Source organism: Astyanax mexicanus, chromosome 5 (assembly GCF_023375975.1).
Source record: "Astyanax mexicanus isolate ESR-SI-001 chromosome 5, AstMex3_surface, whole genome shotgun sequence".
Lineage (NCBI taxonomy): Eukaryota > Metazoa > Chordata > Actinopteri > Characiformes > Acestrorhamphidae > Astyanax > Astyanax mexicanus.
This window is the reverse complement of record NC_064412.1, coordinates 32,370,682-32,383,176: the sequence shown is the minus strand read 5'-3', so window position 1 is coordinate 32,383,176 and position 12,495 is coordinate 32,370,682. Positions and strand designations below refer to the sequence as shown.

The window sequence follows — 12,495 nt, the reverse complement described above, 5'->3', positions numbered from 1 at the left end:
GTATCTAAATAAACTACAAACAAACAATTAAAAATACATTTAGTAAATAGAAAAACAAATGCAGAATAGACTGGCAATATTTTCACATACGATACGATATGTCACACCCCTAATAGTAATAGTAATAGTAAAGTTAATGTAGCTACTTGGTATAATTATATAGGCTCTTATAATGTATAAGATTTATTTGTTCTGCCTGCTGGTTCTCTCACAGAATTTTAGTGAGGGCTGTCTTGTCATAGACAGCCACTTGAGGGCACTCCTGAGCAGGCCCAAAATGAATGGGTTCATTTAAGACATTTAGGCAACATTGTATTTAATGAATGGTAAAAAAAAAATGTTTAATATTATATTATAAAGTCTTTATTTTGATCCTTTAGATCAAGACATTTTGAGTGTCTTAATAAAGACCATCTATTGGTGACCTATTATTTCTGCCTTTTCAGCAGACAAGGGTTCTGTTATGGATCGCCTTCTGTGCCAGCCCTAATAGATGGTAGAAAAATTGGGATTCAGTGCTGTATAGCATTCTTATACTGACAAGAGCACCTGGAAGTGCGTGATTAGGTGCTCCTCTAATGAAATATTAGCCCACATGTTGGTTAAATGTGAAGTAATGTACATTATACTAGGTTCCCTCACAATGGGATAAACTGTGTTTGATGGTACAAGATAAATTAGTTTTCACAAAGTTAAAAAAAATAAAACTTTTAATTCCAGAAAACATCTATATATCTATCCATTTAAGTTTTTAGTTTTAGCCACACCCCTTAAGAATTTACAGGCCCAATGTCATTCAGTAAATGGCCTTCAAACCACCCACCACTGGTAAGAGACAATGATCATGATCTAGACGGTTTCCTTACAGTATAAATTGGTGATGGAGTTCAGCACTGGGCAGTTACCAAACCAGTTAAAAATTTGGACATACCTTCTTATTTAATGTTTTCTTTATTTCCTTATTACATTGTAGATTAATATTAAAGACATGAAAACTATTAAGGGACAGATATGGAATTACGTAGTCAACGGGAAAAAAAGGTGTTGGCCTTCACAATCCCCTAACCTAAACCCAACTGAGATGGTGATTTGGGAGGGGCTGGAGCTTCACATGAAGGAAAAGCAGCAACTATAGCTCAGCAGCTCCAAAAACTTTTTGTAACACTTTTTGTTTACAAAATAATTCCACACGTGTTCCTGTACAGCTTTAATGTATTCAATATTAAATTAATAATGAAAAAATGCATAGAAAGAAAGAAAAGCACATTGAATGACTGATGACTGGTACTGTATATCTATTCATACAAGCCTTTTCTCTTTAAATTGGTAAAAATAAACTCCAAAATACTCTAAATGGAAGGCCTAACTATCATTTTAACAATATGTTTAAAATCGCTGATAAATCTGGTAAAAAACTCATGAATAATTTGCAAAGATTGGCCTCATAAGGCACAAAAATGTTGTTTTTCAGCTTGGTACAGCAACTGCACTTGCACAGATCTCCACATCGAGACACAATGTAGCAGCAACCTAATTAGCTCTATTTTATTGAAGGGCGGGACTTTATCCTTAAACAGATGCTAGATTGAACATGACGAGAACTCTCAGTAATATCTCCACTCATCATTCCTAGATTATTGCATACTGAGTCAAGTTTACGCAAGTAATTTTCACAGCATTGTTGATTAATACGAACACAAACCGCTTCTGTAGGACCGTTCTCTCTGCTGGTCTCCCTTGTTCTATATTCATTAATGTAGAAGCTTTTTTGTGAGGATGGGAGGGTTGGACTTGAATTGGTGCCCAATGAGAGACAATGCTGCAGTAAAAGCTGGCCACTCGGGCCCAGCTGTGAAATATTACTGCAAGGCTCAGTAAACTATAGAGAACAATGTCCATTTACGAGCTGTATTGTTATCCGAAACAAATGCGCACACCACACACACAGTGTGCCAGTTTGTGCTGTATTGTTAACCTCACACACACTTTCCCACACAGTGGAGGATAAACTGACAAAACAATTTAAGCAGGGCTGAAAGAAATTCAATCAGCTTGACTCGATTGGATTTTTAATGTCTTTGAAAAAAAAGATGAACATAATTTTTGTGCTTCATATTTAATGATTTTTATACATTTAATGAAGACAAAAAAGTAAATTATTAAAAAGTAATTATCAGGATAACATATTTTGTTTGTTCATTTGTTTACTTTCTTTTTTTCATATTTCTGTACTTTATCCTCACCACTAGACCTGTCAGGATAACTGCTTTTCTTTGGACGATATATTGTGGCAGAACATTACTGTAATTTAAAAATTGTTTCATATCACTGATATAATCTCAATATATTCATATTAGCATAGTAATAAAGAGTAGTAACTTTTTAAATGTTAAGAACATTCAGATATTGGAATTTAAACATTAATAAAAAAAACATACATTCTAAATGAATAAAGCTGACTGTCTAATCCATGTTAATGAGCTCTCTTTGTCTAATAAAAAAAATCATACATTCTAAATGAATAAAGCTAAAAAAAAAACTATCTGACTGTCTAATCCATGTTAATGAGCTCTCTTTGTCTAATAAAAAAATCATACATTCTAAATGAATAAAGCTAAAAAAAAAACTATCTGACTGTCTAATCCATGTTAATGAGCTCTCTTTGTCTAATAAAAAACAATGGTTAATATAGAGATCAGCAACAATAACTACACTTATGTCCATATATTTTTTGTTTGATAGCATAATTATGTATGTGTTAAGTTAATTTGTGTGTGAACAAACATGCAACAAAATACAATATGCATTAACATGCTCAGCAAAATGTCCCTCTAGGGACTAGGGACATGTCCCTCTATTGTATGATAAGTCGATAATGTAATGTAAAATAGATTGTAAAATAATTTGCTGTATTTATTGTAGTGTTCTAGTTCTGTATTGGCGCAATAATTGCACGTTTTCACTTTATGTCATCTATATTGCACTGTTCTTTCTATGTTGGACCATGGTCCTGGAGTTATTTCACTTACTGTATTTTTCACACTATGAGGAGCACATAAAATCATTATTGCGTTTAATAATCTTGTGTTATTTATGAATGACTTGTACCAGTCAGGTTGTAAGGGGCAGTAAAACCACTCTGCTGGAGAAGTTTCTACTGAAGGGTTCCTCAGTGCAGCACTAGCGGCTAATGCTAATGCTCCAGCCTTAGTGCTGGAGAAATCTGGAAATCTAAGCTTATTGCAAATAAACAGAAGTGCTTTACTTACCCAATCTGTGTAAATTAACATCCAGCACTCATTTGAGTTCAAAAGAAAAAATATATACTTTTAAAAATTAAAGTTTTGTTATATATATATATATATATATATATATATATATAATTTTATATATATATATATATATATATATATATATATATATATAATTTTATATATATATATATATTTTCCCCAAATTTTCCCCATTTTCTCCCCAATTTACACGGCCAATTACCCAACTCACTCATTAGGACTCCCCCTATTACTAGTAATGCCCCAACACACCAGGAGGGTGAAGACTAACACATGCTTCCTCCGATACATGTGAAGTCAGCCACTGCTTCTTTTTGAGCTGCTGCTGATGCAGCATTGTCGAGTAGCATTACAGCGGCTCGGCTCCGGTACATCAGCTCACAGACGCCCTGTGCTGCAGACATCACCCTGGAAGTGATGTGGGGAGAGAGCGCCATCTCCCCACCTGGAGGGAGCAGGGCCAGTTGTGCTCCCTCTGAGCGCCGGCAGCTTGATGGCAAAGCTGCATGAGCGGGGGTTCGAACCTGCGACCTCCTGCTCATAGTGGCAGCGCTTTAGACCGCTGGACCACTCGGCGCCCCAAACTAAACATGTTTAAATATAATAATTTTCTGCAGGTTTAAATAGCTGGATCAAACTGACATATAGTATAAAGGGTGAAGAGTGTTAGTACATTTGAGGATAACAGGAGGGTTAAAAATCCTAATGTATTCATTAATAGGTTTTTCCTCTCTGTAGCTCTTTTTATTAGTGTAAGTGAAGCTGCTGCTCATGATCTGAATTTTAATGATGTTTTGACTTTCAGTGGAGTAAATAAATGAAGGCTCTAATGGCATTTCAAATAATCAGTATCAATATTTCATGGCGATTCTTTGTGACCTTCAAGGCTGGGCGCAATATAATGTGATGTAATGGGTTTCCTCTGCCTCTTTCTCTCTCTCCCTCTCTCCTGCTCTCTCGCTCTATCTCTAGCGTTCTGGTCCTTCGTGTGGTTCGTGGGATTCTGTTTCTTGACCAATCAGTGGCAGGTGGCGAAACTCGACGATAATCCTCTGAAGGAAGGTGCAGACGCAGCTCGGGCGGCCATCACCTTCGCCTTTTTCTCCATCTTTACCTGGGTCTGTACCTTTCTTTCTTTTTTCTCATCTAAAACAAAGTAACAGCACACAGTATCCCCCAGTGCCTGCAGTCTCGAAGCTAGAGGTCTTCCAGAACCTGAATGATTTAGTTCCCTGTAGAAATTTAGGGACGTAAGAAAACATCAGGGTTGAGTTTAAAAACAGTGTCGTGCTCTGTCTTCAGATCCCACCATTCTAAATGCATACAAAGAAAACTTTACGTTTATTCAGATTTAAAAAATATGATTGTGTCTTTTTTATACAATTTTTTTTTTTTTTTTTTTTTTTTACCAAATGGTAAAATATTTAGGGCGATATTACGAACCACACGCATATCCCAGATGTCAGTACAGTGTTCTTTAGCTTTCATGGAGCATGGCAAAAGTCATGGGATATGATACCAGTTTCTTTTCTCATGACATGCGGATAATGTGGATAATGAATTATCATGGATAAGAACTGTAGGTTGCTTTTATCAACAACATACACAAAACCACCAGTGAAAGTGTGTGTTCTGTTTGTTGTGTGTTTTGTTCTGTGATATAGCTTTCACACGCAATAAACTCTTTATTCATTACTAGGGGTGTGACGAGACACGATACTGGGTTCATGAGAAAGAGACGAGACGAGATTTAAAAATAAAAATGAAAAATGCTTGAAAACTAGAGTTTTATTTGACAAAATCATATAACGCAAACTTAACAGACTGGTTCTCTCACACATTGATTCTATAAGAAATAAAAATAAGAATGAAAAATTTAACTTTTCTAGGTCTTATATAGTGCAAACAATAAGTGCAAACCTCAACCAGTCATATTAAGACTATGGTTTGTGTTTTTATCTCCTAAATCTCTTGTAATTTAACTATGCATAACCATAACCAGTCATATTAAGACTATGCTTGAAGTGAAAACAGAGACAGAACATTTTTTTTAAATACAGTACAGAGCTAAGGGATCAGTACAGCTGCCTATGAAACAGTCACGTGTAGGATTTACTTACAGTATTTACTAGGGTTGTGAATCTTTGGGACAGTAAAAGCACTGTACCGCAGAGCTTTTTAACTGTACCGCCGAACTCATCTACTGTTTTTATTTGTTTCCCGCAAGAAATATTGTAACCTTTCAATCGCCACGAGATCTCGTCACGCCCCTATTCACTACCACTGTAAAAAGTTCAATATGTAACAGAAAAAAGAAAAAAAATGACAACAATTTTTTGTAAGTTTCACAAGAACTAAACATCTTTACAGGTATACAGGTACCTCTATTGCTGTGTGTCTTTATATCGGTATTTATGTTTTCCAGGCTGCTCACACGTTTGTCTTTGAAAGGTTAAAAAGGAATCCAGCAACCTGTTTCCTCCCCATCCACAGTAGCATATGATATAAACATATATCACACCTACACACAGTATATATTAGTAGAATTTTTATGGTTCTGATTGGACTTTATTCAGGGTTACTGTGTCCTGGCTCTGACTCCTTAGTAGTGGGTTAGAGTGCTGGCTCATCCATAACAAGGTTGTGGGTTTGAAACCCTGATGTTGATGAGTATTGAACTCACATAAATGGTGATGAACACAATTAAACTTGGGGCTGCCTTGATAATTGCAGAGATGTTTTCAGAGTGCCATTATTGAGAGATATTGGCACTCTTAGCCAATCACATTACAGGGTCAGAACCACCAGTGGTATTGTTCATCTAATTCGCCTTGTTGATCCAATAGCATAGTCAGTGACACAGGTTCTAGCAGCTAAAATCAATCCAGCATTGTAAAAAATTTGTAAAGACTTTTCAATCTTAAAATTTGTAGATTATACAGTTTTACAACTAAAATTATAACAGCATTAAAAAAATAAGTTCAGGTTATATATGTGATAGATTAACTAAACACTTGCTTGCAATACCCATGCATAGGCCTGTCATGATAATTACATCAACTTAACGTATTAAACATGAATTGTAAACTTTATAAACTGTTAATAAATATTTACAAATTCTAACAGTTTTATAAAGCAGGTTTATTTGATTAAATATGATTTTAATAGTGTTGTTTGTAATGTTAATTAACTTTAAATGTTTTTTTTATTTTTAATATTGTTTTCATGCCTATTATTTTCTTTGACTATTTATCATTCAAACAGAAATAGTTATTGTGACAGGCCTACTCAATGCATTATCTACTTTTAATTGTACTAATTATATTCTTTTGTAACTTCTTTTTCCCCAACCCCCCTCTCTCTCTTTTTACTTTTTCTCTCTTCCCTCTTCTCTTGTATCCCTTCATTCATTCTGCGTAAAATGTCTATTAAATTACTTTCTTATTATTTAAACCACCTTCTCTTGTGTTTCTTTATTGGATTGTGGGTTTATATTCCTCGTTATTGCTGATTTGACGTTCAACATCTCATGAATTAAACCCAATTCCATCATACATTCCTTTTTATGCTTTTATGCTCAACAACCTTGGCATTGGTGCGTATAATCCTTGGTTTCTGTGCATTACTTTATTATACCTGCATGGTTTCTCACTCCACAAATCCCCCCCCTCCCCTCTGGTTCTGTTGCTGTTGCTCACTGCTGTGGTCAGGCAGGGCAGGCGTTCCTGGCCTTTCAGAGGTATAAGCTGGGGGCGGATTCGGCCCTGTTCTCTCAAGACTACACCGACCCCAGCCAGGACGCAGCGGCCGCACCCTACAGCGCGTTCACCAGCGGAGACGACCTGGAGAGCCCTGGGGGAACCGGATCGTACCAGCAGCCCAGCGGCGACGGCGCGTTCGACGGGTCTGCCGGGTACCAGCGCCAGGACTACTGAAGAGTTCAGTCACTGCTGAAAGGTGGCACAGGGTTGTGTTGGCACTATAGGAGACTTGCAGGCTTACCAGACATTTTACAGCAAACGCAATATACACCATACACTACTGTTCAAAAATTCAGAATCACCAGTCTTAAAGTCATATCGTTTAATAAAACAGTTAGGCCCATACATGTTTGGACAGTGTATCTTCATTATTTGGGCTCTGCACGCCACTCATCTGGGTTTGAAATAAAACAGCTTAGATATAACTGAAGTGTAGACTTTCAGGTTTATTTCAAGGGGCTGAACATAAATATCATATGAAGCTTTTAGGAATTACAATCAGTTTCTACAAAGCATCCTCATTTCAGGGGCTCAAAAGCAATTGGACAGATTTGGCCGTTTTATGGGCTGTATAGGCTGTTCCCTCATTATTCCATCATTAGTTAAGCAGGTCAAAAGTCTGGAGATGATTCCAGCTGATGATATGAACCCACAACATGTAGTCAAAAGAGATCTCAATGAAATCTCAATGACTATCATTAGCCTGAAAAATGAAGAAATTTATCAGAGAGATAACCCTTCACAACACGCTCACCATGGAGGTGTATCAGTGTCTTAGAGGAAAATTCATGAAAACAAAAACAGGGTTCACCACAAGGTGAAAATCATTAATAAAAAGTCCAGATAATCCTCTACTGACTGGAATGGTGGGAAAAAGAAAGTATGGAGAAGGCTTGGCAGTCATTGCCTACAAAGGATTCTCAACAAAGTATTAATAATTACCTTTTTATTTATGGTAAGGTTCATTTGTCCAATTACTTCTGAGCTTTTTGTAGAAAAATGGTTGTGATTCCTAATCGCTTAATAGGAAATGTTTGTTCCACCCCTTAAATTAAACCTGAAAGTCTACAGTTTAATTACATCTCAGTGGTAGCATGCAGAGCCCAAATAAGGACGATTGTGTCATAACATTTTGATGTTTAAGCAATATTTCTAGTTCGTATGCATTTATTTATATTATTAAATATTTTTAGATTTTATTTCTTTTTCTTAACTTTAGCTCCATAGGCAATGGTGTATCAATGCGATGGCCAATTGATCATTATTTTTTTGAGGGTTAAAACAATAAACATTGTTTTAAAAAACTAATGGTAAAACAGATATCAGATTAATGGCTCCTCCGTGACATCTTTAATTAAACAACACACAACACATTAAAACACACCTCCTGACACAGTAGCCAAATAAAGCTAATTCTCATTCTAATTCCCATTTTAGTGGGGAAGGTGCTGTGGTTACCCACTAAGGGACACCAATAACATATTGACAAAACAGCTATTCTTACTACCAACTGTAATAAGCTATACAATAGATTACAAATTATAGTTACAGAAACATTCCAATCTACCAGTACATAAATGCATATACATGCAGCTGTTATGCAGCTTAATTATTGAATCATATATTGTTCATCAGTGTCATATTTTATAAGCAGAGTGGTAAAAAGCAGGTAAATTGAAGAAAGGTTGTATGAATGTGTTTTTTAACCAAACTGAATATGATTCCTAACATTTAAATCAAAACTCAAATAAAAACAGTGAATCTGAACTTTTGGACAGCAGTGTATAAGGCATATATAGAACCACTTATAGCCCTGCAGACTACATTTATTTGGTGTGTCCCATACAGAAGTCTTCTATATCTTAAATTATATATGTATATATCTTATTATTAGAAAATAAGAATTTGTTTATTATATTATAAAATACCAAAATATGACAGGAGAAGAAACAGACTTTATGAAAAAGTCATTTTGGAGCATCTCTATTGTATAATACCATTGTACAATACAACGTGTTTTACATATAGCTAATAAAATTTATATTTACATACATGTTTACTACAGATACATATTATCATCATCATTAACTTAAATGGTCTTAAAATGACAATAATATACTTGATCACAATTATTTTTGGGACAATATATTGGTACTGAATTTGGCACTGAAACAGTGTGTATGTATTTTACATATACCTACTATAATTAATAATTACACATATGTTTTTTTTACAGATATATATATATCATCATGATATTAACAGGATAAAATGTTCCTAAAACAACAATAATATCCTTTATCCAATTATTTCTTGGACAATATATTGGTGCTGAATTTGGCGCTGAAACAATGTATATGTATTTCACATATACATACTATAATTAATATAAATATTTTTACACATAGGTTTACTACAGATATATAATATACTAATATCAATATTATTATATTAATATATTGAACAATTTCTAAAATGACAATAATATCTTTTATCACAATAATTTATTGGACAATAGATTGGCGCTGCAATTGGCACAGCAATAATTAATATGTATTTCACATATACATACTATAATTAGTATACACAAATATGTTTATTACAGATATAGCGTATTATCATTGTAAGTAGCATGAATTGCTCTTAAATCCGTAAAAATATTGTTAATTGCAATCATTTCTGGGATAGTATAGATATCGGTTAAACATTAAAAAAAAAAAAAACAGGCCTAATTCTTTAATAAATGTTCATATGTGGCCATATTCAGACTTCTGTATGGGATATATGTATATTGTTTTTTCTGCTCATTCAGAAGCCAGTATGGGACTGTGTTGGGTGAATGGAATGAGGTATGGTACTTTGTGAGCCAGGCCCAGTGCTCACAGTCATACCAGTTTGCCTTTAACTTGAATGGTGAGTCCGCGTTCGGAGAGCCATTGGGTGTGTTTGAGTCCAGCAGACATATTTTATATTTTGCATGTATAACCAATATATGTATAGACTGCTCTGGAAAAAAATTAAGTGACCACTTCAGTTTCTGAATCAGTTCCTCTGATTTTGCTATTTATAGGTATATGTTTGAGTAAAATAAACATTGTACAGACATTTCTCCCAAATTCCAAATAAAAATATTGTCATTTAGAGCTTTTATTTGCTGAAAATGAGAAATGACTAAAATAACAACACCAAAAAAAGATGCAGAGCTAGATAGACCTCAAATAATGCAAAGAAAACAAGTTCATATTGATAAAGTTTTAAGAGTTCCGAAATCAATATTTGGTGGAATAACCCTGGTTTTTAATCACAGTTTTTATGCATATTGGCATGTTCTCCTCCACCAGTCTTACACACTGCTTTTGGATAACTTTATGCCACTCCTGGTGCAAAAATTCAAGCAGTTCAGCTTGGTTTGATGGCTTGTGATCATCCATCTTCCTCTTGATTATATTCCAGAGGTTTTTAATTTGGTAAAATCAAGGAAAAACATCATCATTAATTGGTCTCTTATTTATTTTCCAGAGCTGTATATCAAGATCTGCACAAAGTTTGCTGTACTTAACTGCACCCATCAGGTTCAGCAAGAGCAGACTGAGATGAAAAGTGAAAAGAACTCGCCTGTGTCCCAGTATAATGTTTGTTTAATGTGCAAGTTTGGCATCTGAATATAAAAACCACAACTCACGTTGCTGTTGGCAGCTGCCTGTAGCCTTTGGTCATATCTTAACACTGCCGGTTAAGGACATGTCTGATCACAGTGCCTCAGTCTGCATTCTCTTCGACCACAGAAGAAATGGGGTGTGTGTTAGTGAATATGTTCTTTGTCTGTCCGTATGCCTGTGTGTCTCTTGTCAGTCTCTTTGTCTCTGTGTGGTGCTGGGGAAGGATGGAGGGATGGAGGGGAGGGGAGGGTAGTTAGATGGAGAGTAGGATTGGCTGTACTGCTAAACACATCTCTATACCACTCACAGATTACCTTGCATAACCAACCAGAGTCAGCCTGACTCATATGAGCATTTTGGGCCCATTTCCCCAAAGAAAACAGTTTATTATGTTTAGTGTGTATATGTACTTCATGACCACCTCCTTGTTTCTACATATATTAACTATGATATGTGTTGACCATCCTATAGTCTTTAAACAGTGGAAAGAAAACAGTGCTCAATGTTTAAAAACTCCAGCAGCACTGCTGTGTCTGATCCACCTGTCACTGCACTGCTGGGAATGACCTGCCATCCATATAATAGTGTAAAGGGATAATAATATGCAGTAAGTATGCAGAGAAACAGATACAGGACTACAAATATAAAATTGGTGTAGAGACAAGGAGGTGGTCATAATGTTGTACTATATACAGCTCTGGAAAATTTTAAGAGACCACTTCAGTTTCTGAATCAGTTTCTCTGATTTTACTATTTATAGGTATATGTTTGAGTAAAATGAACATTGATGTTTTATTCTATAAACTACGCACACCAGTTCAGAAATCAATATTTGGTGGAATAAGCCAGTTTTTTAATCACATTTTTATGCATCTTTGCATATTCTCCTCCACCAGTCTTACACACTGCTTTTGGTTAACTTTATGCCACTCCTGGTGAAGAAATTCAAGCAGTTCTGCTTGGTTTTATGGCTTGTGATCATCCATCTTCCTCTTGAATAAATTCCAGAGATTTTCAATTTGGTAAAATTGAAGAAACTCATATTTTTTAAGTGGTCTCTTATTTTTTTTTCCAGAGCTCTAGATATACATCTATATGTTATATTCCATGCATCTGTAATTGCTTCAAATTTTATATTTAAAGGAATAGTTAGGCTAATGTAATGAGCTAGTGGTCACTAGTTCATGTCACTTGCTTCATTAAAAAATAAAACATAATTTCAGCCATATAAATGATATCAACTCCTTTAAATTTGAATCAGTGATGATTTTTTTTGGGTTGGGCCCAATTTCAGTTATATTTAGTTTTATTTATTTTTTTAGGATGTATTTATTAAAACAGTACATAATGCCAGTAATATGTGAATAGTCACGATGAAGCTGTAAAAATAAGTATTTATTTAAAAAGTGACGAATGTTCAAATCTTTATTTTCAGTGCTACTCGCATTGGGAAGACCTGTTGGACTTTCCAGACACAAGATAAACCAATTAAATGGGGGCTAATTTACACAGTTGATGGGAATTTCCTGTTAAATGCTCTTTATTAGTCTTGTATAATCTGTGCTGGAAGGAAACAGGAGGTTGGGGTTAGCTATCGGGAGTGTTCTGCTGTTTCACTGTATCAGATAGTTCTATCGATGGTAATTTCAGATCACATCCTACAGACAAAACTCCAACTTTAGCAGAGCTCAATATGTATATATATATAGATCTGTAAATGTGTAATTGAATATAAACATTCTCTTTTATTTTATGGTATATTTAAAGATCATTCTGTGAAAA

General features: G+C 34.9%; 1 protein-coding gene across 1 annotated transcript in view; it reads left to right on the top strand.

Annotated features, from left to right (window-relative positions):
- The window catches only part of LOC103039414 (synaptogyrin-1), a 34,381-nt gene extending 23,433 nt beyond the window's left edge, over positions 1–10,948 (top strand). The window contains exons 3-4 of the mRNA XM_007231213.4: positions 4,266–4,411; positions 7,004–10,948. Coding sequence (XP_007231275.2) covers positions 4,266–4,411; positions 7,004–7,228 — 371 coding nt within the window. The 3' untranslated portion in view covers positions 7,229–10,948. The remainder of the gene's footprint in view (positions 1–4,265; positions 4,412–7,003) is intronic.
- Positions 10,949–12,495: the final 1,547 nt, after the last annotated feature.